The sequence below is a fragment of the Zonotrichia leucophrys genome, chromosome 4, assembly GCF_028769735.1.
Source record: "Zonotrichia leucophrys gambelii isolate GWCS_2022_RI chromosome 4, RI_Zleu_2.0, whole genome shotgun sequence".
NCBI lineage: Eukaryota > Metazoa > Chordata > Aves > Passeriformes > Passerellidae > Zonotrichia > Zonotrichia leucophrys.
In genome coordinates this window covers 34,154,811-34,181,060 of record NC_088173.1, presented here as the reverse complement: position 1 = coordinate 34,181,060, position 26,250 = coordinate 34,154,811, and the positions used below count along the sequence as shown (strand labels likewise).

At 36.5% G+C, this 26,250-nt stretch overlaps 1 protein-coding gene across 8 annotated transcripts in view; it reads left to right on the top strand.

The window, feature by feature from the left end:
• CCSER1 (coiled-coil serine rich protein 1) overlaps positions 1 to 26,250 on the top strand; it is a 633,522-nt gene that overhangs the window by 500,687 nt on the left and 106,585 nt on the right. For 5 of the 8 annotated variants that reach the window (XM_064711079.1, XM_064711077.1, XM_064711078.1 and 2 more), the window contains one exon: positions 11,208 to 11,253. The exons of the other annotated variants lie outside the window; for them this stretch is intronic. In XM_064711079.1, coding sequence (XP_064567149.1) covers positions 11,208 to 11,253 — 46 coding nt within the window. The remainder of the gene's footprint in view (positions 1 to 11,207; positions 11,254 to 26,250) is intronic. 8 annotated transcript variants of the gene reach the window in all.

Here is a 26,250-nt window from a genome sequence, read left to right as displayed (position 1 = left end):
TGGGTAGTGAAATAGACAATTTTAATAATGAGATTTCAGCTTCAAAATAAGCAATTCCATTAAAAAGGGATTTCTATTTGAAGGTGCATCATTAGGACTGGATAATATGTAAATGAGAGTTTGATTTCTAAATGTAACATTAGTTGCTGTTAATTATGTCTTGGCAGCTTTTAAATAGTTTTTGTAGTGATAATAATTTTTTTGTTTATAATAGTAAATCACTTGTTTTGATAAGATGCCTACTGATAAGAGGTACTCAAGGACAAGTTCTTTGATGGGATGACAAATACACTTTACACAAATAACTTTTGAATTCTAAGGCATAGAGCATATTGAAAGTTAAAGGATGAGTAGGGTTTTTTTCCTTTGATTTCTTTTTATTAATTTACATGTTTGTTAATTTGGGAGACAGAAAGAATATGGCTTGAACCCCCAGACAAGTGGCTGTGTTTATTCTTCATGTTCTTGGTAGTACTTTCTTCTCATCATAGTAGACATTCTCTAAAAGGAGAGGGAAAACATTTTGAGAACCCATGTTTGTTATTATAACATTCACTCTAGGACAGTTTCGTTCATCATAACTGATATTCTGTACTTAATAGCTGGTAAACTTTCCTTGACAGTAGCCTCAAGGCTAAAAAAAATACAAACCAACCTTGTAGCTTCTTGCCTTGTCATTCAGTTTGAGTTCTACAGTGTTTAATAAACTCCTTTTCAATAGTTGCTCTTTTTTTTCCCCCACATCTAATCTCCTCTGTTTTGTAGTGGTTATCCCTGTGATTTGGGAAGTTATGAAATTTCAGCTCAACACAACTTGAATACATCTCTGGCTGCAAAGACTTCTAATCAAATGAGAATTGCAAAGATCCCCAAACCTAAACCAGAAATGTCTGCAGCAGTTTGGAGTTCCAAGTAGAAATTCATCTGTCTTATTTTCAGTCATGTTTCAACCTACATTTATTAGAAGTAATTTCCACACGTCATCATGCACAAGCTGTATCTGAGCTCTTGACTTGGCATTGTTATTGATTCTAATAACAGAAGCAGACTCCTAGGCCATCACCTCCTCCCAGGTTTGTCCATTTTTCCTGTTTGTTAATTTTTATCCACACCTGTAGTTTTCTGTTGTTTCATGCTTTGTTGATAAATCTTAGCAAAATAGGTACCCCTTTTCTCTTCATATCCTACTGTTCATTCAGTAAAATGTTGGAATTCATTTTTGCATGTACACTAGCAGCAGATCTAATGAGAGTAGTGAATTTTAATATACTGAGTGCTAAAAAGACTTTTCCATTTTGGGACTGCATAATAATATTAGTTCAATTGCAGAGTGTGGGAAGGAAGAAATTATTTGTGCCAAATTAGGTTTTGTTTTGCCACACATGCTTTGTGTGAAGCATGCAACATGGTATTCTTAGGAAAATATACATTAATGAGATATCAGGGCATCTGACAAGCAACAGAGGCAGAGGACTGAGTTATGGTCAAAATGTTTTAATGTACTTACAAGGCATTCACTTGTTTTAAAAATGCTTTTATATGAGGTTGGAAAAAATAGTGTTCAGCTGATTATTTTTAGATAAATGTTGGGGAAGGGACAGACTCAGATGGAATAGAGAGTGTGTGTCTGAAAGGTGTGCCAGCCCTCACACTGAAAGAAGTATAAAATCAAATAGGAACAGGAAAAAATTGTAATAGCACCACACAGGTTGGTAACCCTGCAGCTATGTTGGGGGTTTGTGGGGTTTTTGCAATAAATTCCTTAAATAAGTAAGGTGTTCTTGAAACACTGTGCTAAAATGCCTCTGTAAGAAACTGATAGGTAACCCTATATTATAGAGAATCATAGAATTGTTTGGGTTAGAAGGGACCTTTAAAGGCCACCCAGTCCAATTCCCCTACAACGAGCAGGAACATCTTAAACAGGATCAGAAGTTTCAACAGGTTTCTCAGAGCCCCATCCAACCTGGTCAAGAATGTTTCCACGTGTGAGACACCCACAACTTCTTTGGGGAGCTTGTGCCAGTGTTTTACCACCATCATTGTTAAAAAACTTCTTCCTTGTATCTAACCTAATCCTGATTGTGACTCTCCTTCAATTTAAAAGCACTACCCCTTGTCCTATTGTCACAGGCCCTACTGTGATCTGTCCCCATCTTTCTTGCAGGCCCTCCTTAGGTACTTGGAGCTTGCTATAAGGTCTTTCTGGAGCCTTCTCTTCTCCAGGCTGAATAACCCAACTCTCTCAGCCTTTCCTCACAGGAGAGATGCTCCATCCCTCTGATTGTCTTGGTGAGCCTCCTCTGGACCCAATCCCTGTCCATGTCCTTCCTGTGCTGGGAGCCCAGAGCTGGTGCAGCCCTGCAGGTGGGGTCTCAGCAGAGCAGAGCAGAGGGGCAGAATCCCCTCCCTCCCCTGCTGCCCACACTGCTCTGGATGAGCCCAGGACACGTTTGGCTCTCTGGGCTGTAGGCATGCATTGCTGGGTCATGTCCAGTCTCTCATCCCCCAGCACCCCAAGTCCTTCTGGGCAGGGCTGCTCTGATCTCTTCGTCCTCCAGGATGGCACTGGGGATTGACTTGACCCAGGTGCAGCACCTGATGCGTCATCTTTAGTTAAAGTGAGATTCCCAGGGGCCACTTCTCAAGCTTGTCCAGGTCCCTCTGGATGGTGTCGTGTTCTTCAGGCGTGCCGAACGCCCCACTCAGCTTGGTGTCCTCTGCAAGCCTGCTGAGGGTGCACTCAACCCCACCTTTAATGAAGACATTCAACAGTACTGGTCCCAGGAGACCCCTGAGGGGTTCCACCTATCCCTGACCTGCATCTGGACATGCCAGAAAAAGTGAAATACTATATTAGTCAGGTAAACAAAGGTCAAGTTAACTCACATATATATATATACAATTACATGAAAACAAAGACAAGAAACGGTTAGCAAAGCTAAATCTAAAGCAAACTTTTGTGATTGACCATCTGTTCAACAAAGAATCATTTTTTATTGTATCAATTGAAAAGTTCAGATGTTGAAAAAGTGGATCAAAGTACGAGCAGATGAATCAGGCTGTGGTTTAGATACAGGAATCATAAAAAATTTTTGTGGTTTTAATTTTCCTAATGGGATTTTTATTATTATTATTATTTGTAAGGTTTAACTGGCAAGATACTCCCATCTGCACAATTTTGAAACAAAAAAAGAAAGATTTTATTTTTAAGGGAAAAGAACAGTCAGAAAAGATAGCTGTCTTTGGGAGCTGAGAAATTAAGATGTTTACTACCAGACAATTGGAAATGAAATTCTGAGAGCTTGTCATACTGCCTGTAAAAGAAAAATCAAAATGAAATGTATCTAGAATCATGTCTCCTTTTTTGTGTAGGATGTGTTTTATTTATATTCTAATTTGTTTTTGTAAAGAAGCTGAATCAACAGACTGAAAAAAGGAGTCTCGTGTTTGAAGGTGATACAAATTAACATACACTCAGCCACAAAATCTTTCTCAAATAACAGTTTGCTTCAGCTTTGGGCATAAGAAAAGAACTTGTATCCAATCTTTTTATTTTTTTCTACTGGATAAGGATGATAATGTTTTCTACCTCCTTGCCTGTCTCATCCCCTCACCCCTGCAGCAGTGCTTTGTTGTAATGTGAGCATTTACCAGTTGGGTCCAGGAGCCCTGACATGGGGACTATATTTCATCTTCTATTAACCATCCTTTTCTTTCTTGCCAGTCAGTCATCTTTGTTTGTGTATAATCATATGATTACTTTTATTTGTAGATAATTATTTTTTAACACTAATCCACATTTCTAATGGAGCCATTCAATTAGTTTAATAACTCATATTATTTATATTAATGAGTTATTGATGTTAGCTGCATATATAATTTGCTACAAATAACATTTAATTAATTTAATTTAATGGAAACTTTTACAATCATTCTCCTACCTTGTGGATTGTGAATACCTGACTTCATGTGGACAACTAATTGATACAGAGAAGGCTCTATACTGTGCTTACTGTGCTTGAGCTTATACAAGAAGAATGGGATGAGAAACACTTACAGTGACTTTTGGTCAGACCTGTAATGTAATCACATCAAAACTGGCACTGGTAAGCACATTTATGGTGATTTGTACAAGCTTCATATTCACCCCTTAAAAACAGGAAAATGAGTTTTACTTGCTGGAATATTTCTGACAGTGACAATTACAGGAAATAATATACAGAACTGTGGAAGTGTTTATGTATGTGGAAGGATTTATATAATATGGCAAAGCAAACATTGAAGTTCAGCACTTTTTAGGCATGTGAATAGATCTGAGGCTTGCAAAAGGGAGAAAAGTCCAAAGTTCAAACATTTTTATATTTTAACCCCAGTCAGCAACCACACAGCTACTCACCCAGTTCCTCACCAGTGGGATCAGGGAGAGAATCAGAAGGGCAAAGACAGGAAACTCATGGGTTGAGATACAGATAGTTTAACAGATAAAGCAAAAGCCACACATGCAAGCAAAGCAAACCAAGGAATTGTTCTGTGCCTCCCGTGGGCAGGCAGGTGTTCAGCCATCCCCAGGAGAGCAGGGCCCTGTCACATGTAATGGTGGCTTGTGAAGAAACACCATCCCTCCAAATGTCCTCCCTTTTCTCTTTCTTCCTCCCTCTTTATACATTGAGCATGATTTCATAGGGTATGGGATATCCCTTTGGTCAATTTGGGTCACCTGTCCTGTCTGGGTCTCCTTCTCCAGCTTCCTGTGCACTCCAAAATTCCCTTCCAGCATGGCCGTACAAGAACCAGAAAAAGTCTGTTTAAGCCCTGCTCAGCAATAGCACAAACATCTCTATATTACTGAACCTGTATTCTTCACAAATCCAAAAAGTAGCCCCATGCCAGCCACTGTGAAGAAAATTAACTCTACTCCAGCCAAAACCAGCACTGTTGTGCATTGTCATAAATTTCTTTTTAGCATTAACGTTGTTTTTTGTGAAACCACAGAGGGTTTTTTTAAAAAATAAATGATCTCTAGGCAAAATATGAACTGAGCTGAAAGGGTAGCTGTAAATGTGTGCTTCAGCATTATGTTCTGATTAAATTAAAATTGGAATATGAATCCCTAGGCATTTAGTTAAGCTTTGTACAAACATTTACTGCAGCATTATTTTCTGATCAAGATATAATCATCCAATGGTCTCTGCCCTTACTCTATTGAAATTTTAATTTAGGGGTGTTTAAGTCAAAATTCATTGTTGACAAAGGGCTTTGAGCAAGAGGGGGAACTATGTGACCAGCAAAGGTCTCTTTCAACTAGAAGAATGGTGTGAGTTGTGTAACAATAAATCAATAGGATATGCATAGATCTATATAATGTGTATTTTTGAAGTGGTTTCTGTATGCACCTCTAATGCATATGTATATCTCTGAAGACAGTTGTGTAGGCAAAAACAATAGCTTAAAATGGCATGTGAAAAGAATTACCTTCACAAAGAGAATTATTTGTCTTTTTGCCTCCCTTGGAATCTAGTGAAGAACGTTTCCCATGGTTGATGCAGTGAGTAACTTAGTGCTAAATAAGAGCAGTTTTCAAAAAACCCCAACAACCCAGCCCAGTGTAGCCGTGTCTCAGAATCACTGTGTCTGCTCCTGGAGAATATCAGATTCACCCACAGGGGTTGCTTGTGTAACAACAACTTGTAAAACAACTTGTATAAAACTGAAGGCAGGGATAGCAAAATTCAAGTCCCCTTAAGTCAAATCTCCCAAAAGGAGAAAGAATCAGGAGATCAAGTGAATGAGCAATTAATGTAACATAACGTCTGTAGTGTGAATGAGATGTCTGCAAACTAATATTATTTTCCTATTTACTTTTTGTATTATGTTTACAAAAAGTTTTCTTTAAGTGTAAGAACTGTATTTAGCAGATGTTGGGACATGCAGGAGTCATCTGCAATTTATTAGAAATTTCTGCCTAAGCAATTTCAGCAGGTTTTTGTTTCTCATGAGGTAGTACAAGGAAATATTGAAGTTGGAGGGAAGCTAGTTGTACAGAAACATTCCTTGGATTATCCATTTGAAACAGGTATTCTGTCACTATCAGGTAAGGGACTGTGAGTACCCAGAAAGATGGTTACTCCCTTGTCTGATTTTATCTAGCTCTAAGGTAGTATTGTAGTTTGGCCTTTATGAGACTGCAATCCAAACTCTGGTGTGAAAGTGTATTTTAGGATCCTTCCCTTATACTTGGAAGCAGATAGCTGAAAAGTGCATGTAAATGTTGATTCAGAGTTGAAAGTGTGCCAAGAGACTGCTAGTAAAATATTTACTGATAACTTTAGATGGAAATGCATCTTTCTTATTGAGCTATAAGTTCACTTTGGAATGTGTTTTGAGGAGGAACATATTTATATTAATATATCTATAGTCTATGGAGCCACATATGCTCTTGGAGATATTTTCTTTTAGTAATTTTGTTCATGCCTGGCATAGCTTTCAAAAAAATGAAAATAAATGTATGTGATTATGTGGTACCATCTTCATTTGCGTGTACATTTAAATATTTTGGAATTGTATGAAGGCCTTATGTTATTTTATGCCACCACAGGAACAAAAAATTTTTTTCTTCTTTCTTTGTTAAAGGTAAAGCACATTGTGATCTGAAATTTAATAAGGCAAAAAGACACAAATGATAAGCAGTTTTTCATCACAGGGAACATAAAGACTGAATGTTGGCCATTATTAAAGTTGGATAATGCTATATAAGAGATGAAGTTGTAAACAATTCTCTGTGAAAAATAATGGGGGGGGATAATTTAGGTTTTCTTAGCATTTTCTAATCCTATATTTCTAAAAAGTTGAGCTTGCCTTTAAAATGCTGATGTTCCTCTTTAATACTACTGCTTTGACTCTGATTTTTCATTTCTATTTATGCAGAGGATTTATTTTCCAAAGTCTCAAGTTCTCCCCCTCTCTGTATTCAACTTTTCAAGATGAGCCTAAAGGATGGATGGTTTCTACATAAGGAGAAGTTGTCTCAGCACTTAAAATTTTAGATGGAATTTTTTAAAAACATTTTTAAGTGGGATTTTTTTAAATTAGAAATGTAGTTAAGGCTAAAAGGCAGTGTATGAATTCCAGACAGAAAACAGGACAAAGCTATTGTAACTGACATAGTCCCATTGAATCAGCTCACACCAAAAATAGGCCATGTGACAAAAAGCAGGTTTTCTATCAAGATCATAAAAATCTTGAAACCGAAATGAGTTCAGGTTGAATGTGTACAGTGAAATCCAGTGATCAAGAAGGTGTTCATGAATAAGTTTGTTGCACTAAAATTGAAACTTTGAAGAGAGAACCTGAATTTTTATAGAAGTCTGCATCTCTTAGAATCTGGTGGCACCATATCTGAAGACATGCTCATGTAATTATATTGAATTAACTTAAAAATGTAAAACCTTTTCAGGGATATTGCATTGGAAAAGTAGTAGATCCTTCTTCAGGAAGCTTTTACTGAGCTCAGTCCTGAGCTCCGAGTAGCAGCAGAGTATTTGTGTGTCACTTCATTGACACATCCTCTGGTGAAGTGCTGTGTAATGCAAGTGAAAGCCATCACACCAAAGCACATCTTACCACTTTAATACTTACTCTCTTTATGAAAGAAACATATTCTGCTCTTACAGCAGAATGTGGGAGTGATGTAGCAAGTCTTTCTGTCTGTAGGAAATCTTTCAGTGGTATTTTGCCATAATGTACTGATGTGAAATTATCTTTCTTAGCAGTAGTGAGATCAGTTGACTTTTGTTTTTCATGTGGTAATAACTAAGACTTGAGTATATCCTGTCTTCTAAGACTCTGCTTTTTAGTTTATAGCAGTGTTCTGAAACATTCTGTGATATAGGTTGGATTTCTGTGACGAGAAAAAAGGGATATGTTCGTATTCAAAGTTCATGCCAAGCTACTGTGTGCTAGGGAAAATGTTGCATATCATGAGTTAGCCTCTTTTAACGTCATAACATGGGGTTGGAATGGTTTAGAGGTTTTGGGTTGTTTGAGGGAGATGTCTGTTTTTTTCCGTATACCTTTTAACCATGTAGGAGGTGGGTTTGTGCTCTAAGGGAAGAGAGGGCATTTGTTGGAAAAACATTAATTTGATGGGTAGCAAGCTCTTCTATTTATTTCAGCATTGATTGGTCTGTTGTCAATACACATCTTTGTGGAGATTCCTCATAGAAAGTGGCAAAAAAAGAACAACAGTATTTGTGTAGTTATGCAGTAGAGGGGGTACTTAGCTGTATTGATTGTTTCATAAATTGTAATACTCAGATTTTCAAGTTGCTCAAGGTGAACCCAGAGGACTTCAGTCACTATGTTCAGTTACTATCAGGTGAAATCATAACTTCAAAATTCATACAGATGTAAGAAACATAAAATTGGTTAAGTATTTTTAGTGAAAAATATAGTACTTCCTTCAAACAACAAACTAATACATACTTAGATGTTTTGCTTTGTTGAAGAGGTGGAATTATGAACCCTTTTCACTTGGACTTTCTTGCTACTGTTGTCCCAGAATAGCTACAGTCATAAATATTTAGACTGGTTGGTGTTTTCAGTCATTACTTTGAAAAGCTGACAGTAACTTTTGTTCAACGTGAGGATGTGAGAAACAAAACAGCAGTGGGAACTAAATGCCATATTCCCTTGCAGAGTTCATTGGAGTTTTCAGCGAATACTTAACTGCGACTTCTGACAGAAACTGTGTCATACTCTCACCTTGACAAGATTAAAAATTGATAGTGTTTTCAAAAAGAACTGAGTTTTGTAATGTTCTGATTGCATTTCTGAAAGCTAAGTGAAAAGAAGTTAGGAATGAGTGACTGAAGCAATGTAAACGGAACAACTGTGTATCTGCTTGTCTGGTGCATAAAATCCACATTCACTTTAGAGCTGTCTTGGGTAATCAAACATTCCTGCATTAACAATGAGGGGATGCTGCAGATATGTTGTATGAAGGTAGAAAAGATAAAAGCCTCTCTTACTTTTCCCTTTTGAGGAACAAAGACTGTAGCACTGGAATGTATAGAAAAATTAGTCTGTGACCTTCTTCCACTGGGAACATGGGAATCTATGCTAAGCATGAGTTAATGAGCTGGTTAGTGTTTAGTTCAGCATCTGATGCTATGGTAAATATTGCATAAATTGATCTGACTGCATAGAGTACTTAAGCCTTAAGCCACCCTGACCCTCCCAGGCCAGCAGGCAATTCAGACTGAAATCTTTATATATTTTATGACAAAGGCTGTAAGATGTAGGCAGGAATCAAGATCTGAGGAGGTGTATTTTCTTTTCTTACTGTGTTCGTGTGAAAAGCAGTCCTAAAAACTGCCCTCATTGGCCTTCTGAATAGGCCAGGTGTTATAAATGTAGCATCCTGATGCTTTTAGAGGCTTCCACATCTTGATGGGTACCTGAAATAATCACTTAAAAAAGCTGTGGGGCTGGGGGGATAGTGCACTGTCTGCCCTGGAGGAAGGGGCTTTGAACACACTGCCTGTTTGCACGTTTTCCTGACAAATAGGAGAGTTTACTGCCTTTTCCTGGCAGCCTGGCAAGCTTGAAAACAAGGGATGAAGCTAGTGGGTTTTTGCTGTCCCAGCACGACTTAACCCCAGCTTGCCCCCTTGGCTCCTTGTGGCTGTCACTGTGACCTCTTGCTGCAGTTTCAGGAGAGAGTCTTGGAGTGACAAGCTTGAGGTATAGTGAGACAAATGGTTTCTGCTGAGCTACCCTGCACTGCATGAGGCCACAGCATGGCAAGCTGTGGTGTTAGTGGCACACATGATATCCAAGTGAAGAATAATCCTATTTATTCTGGTTTTCCTTAAAATGTGATATGGGAACCAGTAATGTAAAGGTGGCTCTTCTACAGGGCTCTCTAGATATGCATATATATGCTTCACTCCTCCTAGACAAAGGAAAATGGAATTACACAAGATCCGGAAGACAAAATTATCTCCAAGAACCAATGCCTAGCTCTGTTTAACTGTCTGGTAAATCAGTTCCCAGCCTTGATTTCAAAAAGATGATGAAAGTCAAAATGGAAGCCAAGACCCACTCAAGACTCATAAGCTTCAGGTGTTTGATCAGTTATTTTTTAGGGCAATACTTCCAATATAAATATTACTATCATTAGTCCTCCTTGTCTCCCCAGTCCAAATGATCAGTGGGTCCTTTTACATAGGGAGGGAGTATGCAGTCTTGGACATGAACTCAAAACAAAGCTCTGAATCATGATCTAGATTCAGAATGAGACAACATTGCTTTAATGGTGCTTTTCAAATTTTGTGTATGAGAGTTTCTCTTTACATAGTCATCTCCTTTCTTTCTGTTATTAGTTTGTTTTTCTGGGATTGATTTGTTGGTTTGGGAGGGAGTGGGCTGAGGGAGGTTCTGGGAATAGGGTATCACACTGGGAGGAGATTTCCCTACAGATCTTAATTGGTGTGGCTTGTTTGGTGTTTGGTTCATGTTTTGTTCACATGCACAGCTGGTATTTCAGAGATGTGTGGTAATTGCTGGCATAATGCAAAGATAAAACACTCTATTGGAAGAGCGTACTGTGTGTACTGATCAGGGGTTTAATAGAGCTGCTTCCTGTCAGCTGGCGTTAAACTGACCAAGTGAGGACATCTTAAAGAGAGAGACAAGATAAGAGGAAGTGGCAGGAGCAAAGCAGTACTGTGCACACTTTCCTTCCTACCTGTTTGAAATGGACCTTCAAGCAGTGACAGTATCAGCTAAGACATTGGTGTCATTGAGCCTTGTTGTAAGGCTCAATGTCAGACTCTTATTGTAAAGGAGTTCATATTAATATATACTCTGTACATTGTCCTTTCCATCAAATTGAATTTTTGACAAGTGTGAGCATGCCTGTCTTATGCTGATACTTTTTTCCTGTCTTCTTTCTTTCTCTCCCTTTTCAGTTCATTGTGTTCACTAATGGGTGGATTACTCATAGAACGTTCCCCACTATAATTTATGTTTATCTGAAAATAGGAACTGCAGTTCTTCAATAATAATAAACTCCTCTATCTAAACAGTCTCTATTTCTATTCCCTGCCTTCATTCTCTTCATGTCCTGTCATTTTTTTCATTTGCTGCTGCTGTTAATCTGACATCCTTTGCTCCAAAAAAAAAAAAATGTGTTTTATTTACAGGGCACAGCATTGGGAAGTGCTCCTGTACCTTCTCGCAGGCAATTATGTGAGTCTCTTAAATTCCGCTCTGTGTTGTAAAGATGACTTTGTGTTCATGTGCTGTAGCATGGCATGCCAATCTATAGTTAATGCCCTGAGGTCAATATTCAACCACTGGCGTTGTATATTGCCTGTAATGTGTTTGTAGCTAACAGCTTCTATTGACCCCTTCTTTATTTCTTCGTTGTGTTTTGTTCAACACATCGTGAAATGGGGCTGCGCTGTGCACTATAGACTTGCAAGCAGGAAAGAAAATACCATAATGACTCAAAGTCTGGAGGGGAATAATGTTACCAGATCATGTGTGCAACATTGTAATGAGTAGTATTGTTAAAACTGAAGCATCTCTTTTTCCTATTCTTCAAATTAATTTCTCCATTGAACAGATTAAAAAAAATCTGGATCTCAAAAAAAAAAAAAAAAGAAATGGAAAATCAAACAATATGGTGTAAGGCAGATGTTACTGAGACAAGTTGTATTCCTTATAGGACTTTCCTTCTAATTAATTTGAAGAACAAGTCCATCTGCTGAGTTGAGGAGAAAAGGGAACTTTTAGAAAGGGATTTCATTCATTTTTAAAAAAAATCCATTGGAATTATTGATGATAAATGATCTTTCTTTAAATTAAAATAAATTCCCCTGTCATTCACCAAAACCCCAAGAAATCACAAACAAAATGTGCTATATATTTTTTAAAAATGAAAAAAAATAAGAGAAAGGATTTGCATTCTATTTCCAGATGATTTCTCTGCTGCATTAACAGTGTTCGTGTGTGAGCGTGCATATTGAATATATGGATCCTCAGAATACCATCAGACTTTGAGATGAGGACTTTCTTACATTCCTTATTTCTGTCTTTCTCCTCCTACCTTGAGTTAATTTCCATCCTAAAGACATTGGTGTCTTCCATATGCATATAATGAGCTACAGCCATGCACTGCATTATTATAATTACTGTGCACTGCATCACACCGCTGAATGTGAAACAGACTCATTACAGTTTAACATTACAGGCTTATTCATAAGTACAGTGCAGTTTGACTGATGCTCCATTGTTGGCAGTCTTGAAACATGTTGCTTGCGTAAATTCACCGGTGCTGCTCTTGTGTATTCCTAGGAAAACATACAGCATTTGTCTGTGAGTGTGGGTCTTGCAAAAGTAACAAAAGATATGATCTGTATATGATGTCCTTTCTTTTGTGCAAATATCTATGATGTTCATATCCAACTGAGAATATCTAAGGGAAGGAAAAAATACCAGGATGTAGCACTCTTCATCAAATATAATTGTGCTCCTATTACAATTATTTAAGGTGCGGTGGAAACAATATATATTATCACTGCGTCCTTCAGAAAAAGCAATGCTGAAGTTATTTTTCATCCAATATGTATGCCACTTAGCAGTCTCCTAAAATGAAAATTTGAATTTCTGGCTGGTTTTCTCTCATTTAAATTAGTCCTGCTATTAATTTCTATTATTAACAACCTCAGTGAAGACTTTGGGAACACATTGAAACAACATGCTTTACCATGCTTAGTTATAAAAAATAAGCGTGTCCACTTCCTTCCTTGTATGGAGCCTCTGTTTGAGGTGAATGATGAAGTGTCACAGATTGAAGTGTGAGGGATTTGAACATAAGGGAAGGTGTGGAAAGCACAGAACATGTTTTATCTGGCAAAGACAGATGTGTAACAAAATGAAGATGCAGAGCTCTGAAATACACAGAGGAATGGATAATGGTTGGGTTAATTATATGTATGGGTAGGCTGGAGGAAGTGGTCAGAATTTCCACTTTTTCTTGATGAAGTAAAGTGAGATGTGAGAAGTTTAAAGCAGCATATATAGAATGTGTCAATGGCTTAACTGTGAAGCAAAAGGAAAAAAAAAAACACCCTGTAAATAAGGGAACTCATCATATCCAAGTGATAATTTCAGCCAGCTGACAAAGATTATATGGAACTATGAATATGTTGTGGTTAAGTTCTAACAGGAAGTTAAAATTAGAGCTTGGGCATCCTGAGCTTTTCTTCCAGTCATTGGGAGTGACTTTTTTGGTCCTTGCAAAGCATTGGATGTTACTGTTCACGTGCCAAAATGGGAAATGAGGATGTGTGGAAATCCAGAGCAGCAGTGCTACTGAACAAGTGCTGTGTCCTATTACACTGAAACTGAAAGGCAGCAGGGATGTTTTATTTCAGGTGCTGTGACCCTACAGTAACTCTACTGCAGTGGAAAAGGCAAGAGTAATCTGATCTCAGTTCATGCAAGATGTTTTAGACTACTGAGCACTTGTGGCTGCTTCACCTCCAGAGTGACCAGGGGGGCTCAGTGGTGATGTTGGAAGGCACTGGGAAGTCACCTCTGGGCATCCAAAGCTGTCGAGGACATTGAGTGGCTTCTGTGCCAATGCTGTGTTATGACATTTGCTCTTGGAGCTCAGAGTCCAGAGGAGCTGCTGGTGAAATGTGGGAAAGCAAAGAGTGCTTGAGATTGAGTTGCTGTTTTATAAGCCATTTTAAAATAAATTTCTACTCATGGGAAATTTTAACACTCTGGCTATAAACTCTGAGACACTGAGTATAATGATAGCAAATAAATTACAATATGGGAGTTAAGTTTCCTTTCCACAAGATAAAAACTTGTCTTCTGAATTTGAATAGATTGCAACTTAGTTTCTATTTTACAGTAAAGCCAGGAGTGGGGAAAAAAAGGAAGGTACAATTCAAACCAACAAAAAATATGAGAGCATCTGTAATTAGCAACAAAATAAGATGCAAGGAGCAAGGATAAACTGAAAAGGGAGTACAAGGTCAATACAGATGTCCTCAAAAGTCTTAATGATAGCTGTCTGACAGAGCTTTGGTCATGGGAGTGCTGCTGACCTAATGGCAAAACACAGATTTGCAAAATACAGTTATGACTAAATAAAATGTAGTATTGAAACAAAATGTAGCTGCAGTTTTTTTGACAGAATTGCACTATAATTGCTTTAGGGAGAAGAAAGCTTTCATGGTTTCTCCTGTTGCTTTTTCATCACATGGAATACAAGCACAAATACACCAGTGAAATACATGGAGTAGAGTAAACCCCACAATTCTGAAAACACATATGTTTGTTGCAAGATTTCCTGCAAACTGCACCCTTGTCCTGCAAAAGTATATGTTAGAGTAAGGATTGTAGGTTAAGATCAGGTGTTAAAGCGCAGTGAATCTTGCACCAGATGACAAAGTTTTAATATTTTTATACCTGTGCTCCCTTTTGTAAGGACTCATTTCCAAACATTTTTCTTTATTTGACCTCAAATGTCCTCAGACTGAAAGTAACTGCTAATTTAATGTGACAACTTTTTAAAAACATATATTATCACTTACATGCCATTTGGGAAATGAAAAATGCTTACCTGTTTTGATTAGCACTGTTTAGAAGAAATCAATAGCATAGAAAGAGCCTTGCTTAGTAGAATAGAAACTTGCTATAATGTTCATGAAACAGAGTAGGAAGGCATCAAAAAATCAATACAGTTATGTGGTACCTGACAATCAACTTCACAGACAGAAAAAAAATGAATCAGGTGCTTGAAATAGCCATATAATATCCAAAGAATTTCCTACCATCTAGTGATAAGAAAAGTGCCAGAACTGAGTGCAGCTAAACTAATCTTCTAAACTTGGAATTTCATGCAGTAAAACATTAAAAATAAACCAACCTGATATCAAAATTCAGGGTTTCTTGGCTGGCTTATAAATGGTATTTTAATGTTACACTCTCACAAAGTTTAATTGATTAGGACAAATACATCAGGGTTTTAAATTGTGGTGATTTTAATGACAGCAGAAAATATGTGGAACTGAAATTAGGAGAGTTAAGGTCCTAATGTAGAGAATTGTACTTGTGCACTGTCAAGTTATTTCAAAGCACTAGACAGATTCTTTGGTCAACCAGAAGGAGAAAACCAGGAAATAAGAAAATGCTAAAAAGTTAACTACTTTTTTGATTCATGGTTTATTGCAGAGGAAGAATCCTTTTTCAATGGAGTGGTTTTCTGAAAAAGAGAAAAATCCAAGGTGGTTGTGGCAAATGAATAAGTTGTGAATGAAAAGATTTTAAATGTTTCGTTTCAGAGTTTTAATGAAATTCACGATGAATACTAGGGAAAACAGTCTCTTGGAAAAATTACCGTCAGTCATTGTCTTGAAGAGGTGATCAAAATTATCTTGGTTAAAGCAGTGCTTTATAGAAGCTTAGGAAAATAGATAAGTGTACTTTGAGCTTTATAAGGAAATTTTATCATCACAGAAGGGTGCAACACTCACCTTCCAATCATAGGCCTGATGAGAGTTTTCCAGACTGAACATCTGACTTTAAAAAATGCTGTAGAATACTAAACTGAGATATATATTCCATTACTGTTTGACTAGAGCATAGAAATGTATCTGACTAATTGTGAAAAACTTCCAGTCAGGTTTTCATTCACTTTCAAGAAAATTAAACAACGGGATTAGAAATAAATTATGTAAATAGTAATAATCCTTAGTATAATTGGTTTACGTTTTTGGCTCATAATTCTTCATTTCCAAAAAAAGCCTCATCTGACAGTGACCTGCTAAATTCAATTTAAAACTTCATCTGAAAATTATCTATTTAGCTGAATAATCTTTTGATCAGGTTTTTTACCTCTGTAATATGTTCTTAGTGATTTAGGCTTATTGTAATGTAATCAAAAGTTATAGCCCTATTAATTCCAGTGAATGTCAGATCATGCTCTGCTTTTGCAAAATGAGAAAATGTGTATTCTGACAATTGTTTTATTAATATATTATTATTATTTTTAAGTCTTTCATTTGTGGGAGAGAATTCTAATTCTTTTGACAGCAGCGTCTGCTTTCATTCCTGTTTCCATGGAAACAACATTAGCACAATGAAAATTTTTTAAAAGTGATTTTTTAAAACATTGGAGACTGGAGATTTCATTTAGCAAATTTGGAACCCATTAATAAAAACCATAGAACTTAGATATAAAATAGAATAGAAATAGAAATAAAGAGTTTCTATGTGACAGCTTAATGTGTGGGTTTTATTTGCCTTTGTTTCTTCATTCCACGATTTTAAAGAAGGATAATTTTGTTATTTATCGATTTGTGCTTGGTGAGGAAGAGTAGTATTTATTGGACTGCTGTGTACAGTGGTGCCTTGAAAGCCAGTTTGATTTGCAGACTTCATCTGAATATGGAAGAAGAAAACAAATGTGTTGTTGCTGTCTTACTCTGGCATTGACCATCTTGGCTGACTTATCACTGAGCATGGAAAAATGGCTGTGGCCATAATTTGATTAAAAACCAGATTCTGTGTCTGGTTTAAGTACAATAGCCCTTCAAAAACTTTCATATTTGGAAGAAATAGTCTGTCAGGGCAAGGTTCACTGAATTCAGACATAATCACTTCTTCCTATTCTGCTCTGAATTCTTAGACCTGATTACACCTCAGTCAAGAGAGAGAATGGAAGCCATGAGCTTGAACAATTGGTTTTTTTTCTGTTTGTTTTCCTTGCTTTCCCTTCTATTTATAGTGTGTATAAATGAGATACATTGTTTTGCTCTTATTTTGAAAGTTAAAAGATGAAAACTGATGTAATCCATTGAAATTAAGCAGGCTCTTGCTAAGTAAATTTTAAACCACCATGAGATTTTCAAAAGAAAGCTTTTTCTGGGCTTCTTGAGCTGCCTCAACTTCCTGTAATTGTATGTTTCTGAAAATTTTCTCTTGAAAGCCTCCATAAAATAAGTAAAATTTCTTTAGCAAAGACTATATTTGAAGCAATTTCTGTATTAAACCCTTTAATATTTTGGAGGTCTGTAAACTGTTTGTTCCCATGAAAATAAGCAGAAATGTCAGCTTCCAACAGCTGTAGTTTACACTCTTAAGTTGTTGGAGTTTTTTAAAATTTTTATTAGTAATTTCTGTGGTGACTATGTCTGTAGTCAATAGAAAATGGAAGATAGTCTGTAGGATCTCTTTCCCTCTAGCATCTCAGAAAAAAATTATGTGATTAAAATTATTAATAACTCCTCTCTTAAAAAAACAGAGCTCTATATTTTCCACAGAAATTCCTTAAGCTTTTCCATGAACAGGGAGTTGAAAATCCCATGTCTCTAATGCTGGAATTTGTGTCTGTCACAAACAGAAGGCAGTGAAGGAAAACCTCTGGAAACCTCTTCCAGCCAAGGCTTCTGAGTCTGTAATTTGGGAAGCACTTCTGTTGATAGAAAGAAGGGAAAAAATGCACAGCCGCTGAAGATGCATCTTTCTTTCAAGTTTATTTTCTGTTTTCCAATTAATGTGCAGTTAATCTAAGAAACTTTAGCTACTAAACCTAGTAATTTATCTTTTTAAGTGGCTAATGATTGCTTTCAGGTTTTCCAAATGAGATTGACTTTTCCAAGTGGTGATACTTTTTTTAATTCTAAAAATAAGGTTAGCGCAGTAAATAATTCTTCAATTAAATTAATATTTAATTCTAGGCCTAACAAAACATTTCTGATTGATCTGATCACTTTAATTCAGGCATCAAACTGAAGAGTCCCTTATTCACCTAACTCAATTTTGAGTAATGAAATTCAATCTCTGATAGATCTCCTTTAGGAGTAAACTCAGAGTTTCATTTATTCTGAATAAATTACATCTCAAAGTAATCCTATTTCTGATTAGTCAGTTATCTGAAATCTGACAGTGATTTTTTTTTTTTGAGAGCTATATTTGAATGGTAATGACTTGTCAGTGTAGCCATTTTAACTTGTGCTTTGCCAGTGGAGTAATCTCCCTCATTCAGTGCTTCCCCTTAGCCCACTGTAATATTACTGCTGTTCCTGGACTTTTCCACACAAAAAAACATCTTTCTCTTTCTCCAGTGACCATCTATTGTGCTATAATAGTAGTGATACATATTTTCAGATTGCCTGTTGATAAATTTTGCTGTGAAAAACTTGTCCTACTACCAGCTTAGCTGTTTGTTTTTTTATAAACATTCTGTTGATCACATAGTTACCAGATGTTTATAGAAGAAAAGCATCAGGAAAATGAAGAAAAATTACTTGCTTTATGTCATTAATGAGAACAGTAGGGTAGAAGAAATAGAAACATAGAAATTCAAAATAAGTCTTCGAGTGGAAGAAACTGATAGAGAAAGGATATGATAGAATGAAAGTGAAGAAGAGTGAACATTTCTGCTCAGAAAATATGAAACCTGAGGCTAAAAGACTCTTTCTCAGGACCTTTGAGTGTCAGAGACTTCATGGCTTCAGATACCAGTCTTCTCATTGATGTTGGAGCAGGCTTGAATAAAGCAGTTTCAGGCGCAATTTAAACTAAGGAACATGCTTTCCCATGTTTTTCTCATTTATATGTGCAGTCATGAAAAAAAATATTCCAAGATGTGAGGAGTTACAAAATCATTTTATGATGACTTACAGCCTAGACACTTGTATTTTAGTTACCTTGGGTGACATTCAGCATTTACAATTTTGGAGGCTGCATTTGCTTTTTGGTTAATCATTATAATGAATAGTGCTTTTCTCTCATGTACTTAACTGAAAAACTGTTGTATTCATTGTTTTGGTCAGTAGTTCTGTATTCAGAGGATTAATGAAATTTGGGAGTGCTAAAGATTGTCTTTTAAATTACTGAAAGTCTTAATAGGCAAGTCAGTGTTCAAAAGTTTCCAGGACATTCCCATTAGCATCCACTGAATGCAGCAGAGAAATTCTGTGGAACTGCGCTTCTGCCACACTGCTGGTTGTTACATATGTGACCAGAGATAGAAAGAACATGGGGTTTTTGGCATTGCTAAAGATGTATAGGGGCTGAGTAATGAACTATGACATTTTTTATTCTTCTGATAATGCTGTTGAACCATTTAATATTTTTCTGTATTGTATTTAAAGCCATTGAATAGATTTTAAAAACCACTACCTTTAATCAACATGGCATAACTTTTTGTCCCAGATTTCTCTTCTGAGATTTTGGAAGTATTATTAATGCAATGTCTTTTGCATTTTGTCAGTAGTGGAAAAAGCAAACCGACAGACATTTTTCTTCATGATGGTTGAAAAGACTTAAATGTTGGAGTAAAAATATTCACCATTTCTCTGTGTCATACAAGCATGTATGTGAATGCCCTCTTTGCTGTTCTCTCCCTCACAGACAAGAGACAGTCTGTACATTTCTACAGAGAAGCTACACAAATGATTCACTCTGTTGTTTTCCCAATAAACAACATGGATTTAATATGCTTCATAGACCACTAATTAGAATTATTTGTTTTTAATATTTTTAATACATTGCTAATGCTAGAATTATCTACAGGTATTTGTCAAGTTCATCCATAGGAACTATAAATACAATTAATGTGGTATGGATTGCTAAAAATGAATATTTGGCATCATACAGTTTTAAGCAGCATTATATATAATGCTTTTTTAATATCACCTCCATTTATTCCTAGTACACTTGTTTTCCTAAGAAGATTTTTTCCTTTTCATCCATTCATTTCTAACATCTGCAAAGTATCTGCTGCTTTGCTTTTATAGAAAAGTCAATTCATTATTGTCATTTGGTCATAGTGCTGAAGTTCAAACACACAGGGAAAGAATGAGAGGCTTTTATGTGCTTTGTTAGAGTCATCTATTGTCAGGAAATAAATATCTGCTGAATGTTTTCTGGAAGCTATTTCAAGCATTTGTTATAAGAAAATACAATAAAAGCAGTATAGAAAACCTTGTTAAGCTTTTCTGTAAAGTAACAATCATTTTTAGATCCCTTATCTTTAAAATGCTAATAATTGCCTCCATTTGGTTGTTAAAATAGCATATTATATGAACTTTGCTTCTTTCAGAACTTTTTAAAAAAGATAAGTAATGTTGTTGACATTTCCCTGTGTATCTGATCTTTGGGATTTTAGGAGACCAAAGAAAAGAGATGTAAAAATGAACATAGTAAAAGTGAACTCTACCATAGATAATAAAGATGTATGGGGGTTTTATTATTTATTTTAAAATTACATGTTTTGGCAGTGAAAAATCTTATCCTCTGTACTAACAGTATAGCTGAAGAAAAACCCATTGGTAATTCCCAAGTGGAAAGGATTGTTCAATTTCTCCTGTGGGGTCTGTCATATTTCTGCAACAGTCTCCTGCCAGCTCTCTGGGAGTGACTCTAGACCTGGACTAGCAAACCAGAAGGTACAAATGCTCTATGGCTTGTATTGTGTAAATTTCCCTCTTTCCCCTCTCTACCAAATGGATGCCGTATTCCATGTTTTAACTGGTAAAAACTGTAAGAAGAGCTAACAGAGACCAGTTTTTGTTAGGATAGTGCATAAAGTTGGCCTCATGCTAGCATTTACTATTTACTCATCAGATTTTTACTCATCAGATTATGACCATTACCCCTGCTTATATTTAGTTGTTAGGTGTAGGCTCAGACATTGAAATTTAGGGATCAGGCACTTAAGCAAACAGAAGCATGACTCCAAACAAGTAAAATGCCATCATGCACACAAACAGAGGTGTTTGGGAGGCAGGCACAGGCAGTGGTACAAAGATGTGATTCACTAGCTAGACACAGAAACAGTCCAGAAGCATGAATTCATGTCCTTGTGCATTTCTCCCTGGAAGACCGAGGCTGGATCAGCCTGCAATAGTCGTGGGTTTATGTACAGAACAGTCCCTTCTCTGCCTGCTTCTGGGCTTGCTGACTGTATTTTATCTCCTATAACATCAAAAATAGTTCCTGATGTGAAAAGCCTTTTTATTCTATTTATTCATAGTGGTTTCTTTCAAAAAGAAATAAAAATCTGTGGAGGTTGAGAAAAGAGACGATACTACTGTGGGATCAGCTTGGTCTGTACTTGTCACTAGCTACTGTTTTGTAATCCTCACTTGCTTACAGTTTCTGTTTGAATTTCCACTCTGAGCCACTGTTTTTGTAGATAAAAGTTCGATGGAGATGATCAGTGTGTTGTCATTTTTCTCACTGGGGCTTGGAAAAAGCTTTTGAAATTCGAATTCATTTGGGTTTTGGCTATCTTGTCCATGTGCAGTGTATCTGATACTGTCAGTTTTGCCTACTCACCTGAATGAATTATCAAATATAAGCCATTTCTAATATTCATTAGAAAGGGTTAAGGAGTCCTCCCATGAAGAACGCAGCAGCTGAGGCCAAATAGGCTTTTTTTTTTTTTTTTTTTTTTTTTTTTTTTTTTTAATTTTTAGTTTTCATGGAGATCTCCTGTCACCTCACCTTGTTTGGTAGCCCTCAACTATGGCATGTGTGGTGGTGTGTGCATATGGATGATGATCTTGCCTACCAGTTTATGACTGTAACTTAGTTTTACTTGCAGTCTAGTGGTTATTTTAGCTTAATTGACTATATGAACCTTTTCTCGTGCAATGGCATGTGAGCATATACTGGATTCAGCTAAATATTTCTGTTGGTCTGTTCATGTTCCTTGGCTGGGAAATTTCAAAGAATGACATTTATTTCGACCATACAAAAGATGGTAAAACTATAAACTCCTGTAGTTTTGTCTTTCAGCAACAGTGATTGTTTGTAAGTTGAAAATTTTATCTAACCTTATGAAACAAGCAAAGAGTCACTTCTCTAAGCTGTGTTAATTAAAACAAAGCAACTGCTATGTAGGTTGGGAGCAGTATTGACTGTTCTTTAGCATAACATAAAAGACAGTGCATAAACCCCCCCTTTCTGCTTTTTGTCCTCTTTTGTCTCATCTGGCAGAAGTTAATGATGTAGGTGCCATAAGTGGATGACAATAGCAGTCAAATGTTTATTTTCTTCTAGTGGCACCCCTTGGCTTGACCTCAGGCATCCTAAGAGAGTAGGACACTGAGACGTGGGAGTTGGGATCCTCCCCTGGGGGGCTGTGTGTCCCACTTCTCACCTTCTACATACAAGATCTATTTTTTCCTCCCTAATGTGCCTTTCAGCCAGAGAGGTGGTTGTACGTGCTTGACTTCAGAGGTGTGAGTAGGAGAAAGTGAGATGGTTTCTTTGTAGCAATAAATGTTTCTCTGTTCTTGGAGCTGGGCTGGGCATGTTTCCACCCCATTTTGTGTATTTGTGTTCTTTTGCCTCAGCACTAACCACACAGCAAGAGAATCAGGGCACTTAACTGGGTTTCATGTGAGGGAATGAAGAAGTTTTATTAATTTATAAAATATTTACAAAACTTTGGACAGTATCACATCCAGCTGAGAAAGATGCCAGCAAGTTGCAAATCCAAATGTTCTGTGAGGAGCAGCAGAGCTATTGCTTTACTTAAAACCTTGAGGATGCAATAATTTCATTTAGCTGTCTAGCTCAAATATTAGTATGGGTCTCAAGATTTGAAAAATTATTTCTTTACTCATCTTTGTGAAGTAGAATCTGACTTCGGATGCTAAGACAATATCTTTTATTATTTATTAAATGTAATGTTATAGTACTAGAAATACTTCAAATATTTTTAAATGAACTGTCAAATAAAGCCACAGACTAAAACGAGAGTCACATCTGGACATTTTACAGTTCACTTTTACTTCAGTGCTAAAATTTAAATGCAATTTGTGCAATAAGTCATATAGAATAAAACAATAATGTGGAAAATACCCTGCAGTATTAATTCATCTGCAAATTAATTTGAAGGAAAATTACTGAGTCTGAGTACTTTTGTGTGCCAAACGTGTGTTTCATGGCCGTAAGCACAGGATACCTCACTCCAGATTCAGCATTTACTTTTACACTGAGCCATTAAGTCCAAAAGCACCCACTGCAGGAAGATGGTTTTTCCTAATGGATTTATAATGACATGGAACAAACAATCCCTAAAAATATATAACAAAATAATTACAGGATGAGGTGCTGTGTTGTTACAGTTTTCAGGTGTACTGTTGAATCAGTTGCCCTGCTTCTGAATTAGGTGGAAAATAAAGCAAGACAAATATGAAGTAATTCTTCATATTGCTTATTTAGTAAATGTTTGAAGACTGATTTGGATTTTCTTTCCCCTTAGAAAAACAACAGGCAGAAGGTAATTTAAATAGTGTAATTTATCTTTGATGGATGATGTATTTAAAGTAGCTGGAAGCAAATAATTGGAGCATGTAGCAATTAACATTCTGATCCCGCTAAGGGAGCTGCATGTGCTGACCCTCACCATCCAAATGTGACTCCTTGCAGGTATGAGGTCTAATGCTAGTTTCAGCTTCAAAGGGAAATTGTTGCACTTTGCTGTGCTGATTTGCAGTGAAATGCCAAATGAATCTACAAATGGGTTTCTAGCCCATCCAGACTAAGGTGGCCAAGTCTTATGCTGCAAAAAAATCCACAAGCTTTTGGGAAGGCGTGAAAGGAGTCATGACTCAGTGACATGTCAAGCCCTGTCCTTCCTTAGTCTAAATAATACAAACTGAGTATTATCTAAACCGTTTTTTCCATAAGTCCTTCTCATTGTTGACGTGGAGTCCCTCTACAGATACCTTGTGGTTTTCCTATTCTCTTAATGCTTGGTGGAGGAGCATTAGTGGCAGCAGAGGGACCCTGCTGGTTCCTTAAATGATTTCCTTGAGGACAGTGGAGCTGTAGTACAAGTTTGTGTTACAGAATGGCCTTTTGGCTCCCTGGAATCAGCCACTGCCAAGGAGACAATGCAGGTCCTCTCAGGTAAACAGAACACTTCACAATCAGAGCTCTGAAGTAAAACACAAAATGCATCATGTAGTTTTACACTCCTGGTTGAAATCAGTGATAAGAATGCAAATCTGTAAAACCAAACAGAGTAGTTACAATCCTATTTCCAGCACATACTTTGCAAAGGCTTTAGGGTGATTCACATTACAAAATTTTGCATGCTGGTTTCACCTTGAGATCCTGACGTCAAAAGTATTAAATGCTTATTTGTGTTTCAAGCAAACATTAAGAGCTTTCTTCAGACTTAGCTTAAATTTTCCTCTTTTTCTTTTTTTTTTTTTTTTTTGTCAGGTGGCCTTGGAGATTTTAATTTTGCTTTGAATTTTGTCTGTTCATTGCAAAGTTAATTATAAACTGTAAATTTCTCAATGAGAAAATTGAAGTGCTTGTTCTTTGTCGCTTTACCTTGACAGTGGAATGCTGATCCATGGATGTCAATGATTTTAGTATTTGGGCCACTGACATTCATGATTCTAGTTCTACCAGCATTTTAATGTTTGGAAGTTTGGGGTTTTTTTGCTTTTTGTCAGCCAGCTAAATTTTTTTCCTTAATGTTTTGCATTTGTGGGAGTAATTTTGAAAGTCTTGACATTTATGAATATATATTTAACAGGTTTGAAGTTACCTACCTTCTTAAGACCAGAAGCTCATAATAGGCAGTTTGATTGGACATTGTCATCATCTTATAATTTGGGATAGCTTATGATTTTAATTAAATTTTGATGTATAGGATTGCTATTAATACGTATTTTATGTAATGACAGAACAGGGGAAGGACTGTTCTCTGCCCAGATCAGTGAATTGCTAAATTGAAGGAGAGATACATGTGTTCTTGTCCTTCTGATTTAGTTGAAGAGCTTCACTAAGTCCTACACAAAGTAGGGTTGTAAATAATTCCTTTGAAGTGTGAAGAGTAACACATTTTAAATAATGTAACAGATATAATTATATTTGAGGCTTAGCATTTTCAATAAACATTACAAGGTTGCGCCCAGCTCTGGGACAGGCCTAAAAGTGAGACTATTTGTATGATTTTTCTGTTGATATCAGAAATAATTTTGGTAGTTTCCCATTCCCTCATAAATCACCCTATATATATATATATATAATCAGATGCCATTAAGCATACATTAACCTGTAGTTTTTTAATGGGATGAAGCAGCAGACAAAAGATGAAACACCATCTTTCATACTCCTGGTGCAGATCTGTCTGAGATGAGAGCCCTCATACAATTTTTTTGTTAGCAGTTGTGGTGTCACATCGAATAAAATGAAATCTTAAACTGAGTGTTCCAATTAAAGTAATTCCGTAAAGTTGACTTAAGCCTTTGGTGGAAGAAAAATTTCTATTTGTCAGTGAATCTTAAATAATTGACCTGAGGACTCTGTTTTTAGTTTTCTCGGTAATTCATCATAACTTTCAAGCCAGACACATCACAGTCTCCTGGAAGTTCGGCTTCTTGCTGTGACTTATTTCAAGACAAGCTTTCTGTTGTACACAGCAATGTACTAAAGAATGCAGAATGATGCTACATATAAAAAATATTGGATTCCTTTATTGCACTCTAAATTGCACTACATAAATATTTTTTAAATATGCAATCACCTATAATTTTAACCTCTTTAACCCTACCAGTACCTTTGTTACCACTATTATTATTAGAGAACAGAGCATTGCTTGGAGGACTGCATTCTGAGTTTGAGACACAGGCAAATATCAAGACCTTAAGCAATTATTTATGCTGAGCTAATTCTATTTGGACTTGTCTGGATGGGTGTTAATTCCTGTGTGCAGATGTAGTCTGGCTCATTGAGACCAGCATTAACTATTTGCTGACTGACTTCAAGTCACCTGGTTAATTCCAACAGTTGCAGGCTGGAAATTACCTGAGTATTCATATTTTTGTACTAAACAAAGAACTACTACTAAACACTTTACTTACTTTGTTAAGCCAATTTTGTATATCAGAGCATGAGGCAAATCCAGCAAAATCAGAATTAGTTTGTCTGCTGAGTCAGCTTCCAACTTCTACTTATCTTCGTCTTCCAAGTTTTATCCTCAATTTCAGGTATGCGCTGTTTTTCACCTACTCCCCGAAAAACCCAAGAAAGCGAGTACATGCATATTTATTCAGACATAACAGACCTCATAAAGACAGTATTACTTTGACCGTTCATCTGTTTTCTTATATTTGCTCTGGTTTGCTGTTTTTAATTTAATTTTATTTGTTTATAGTTTAAACCAGATACTCCTCAAGGTTTAAG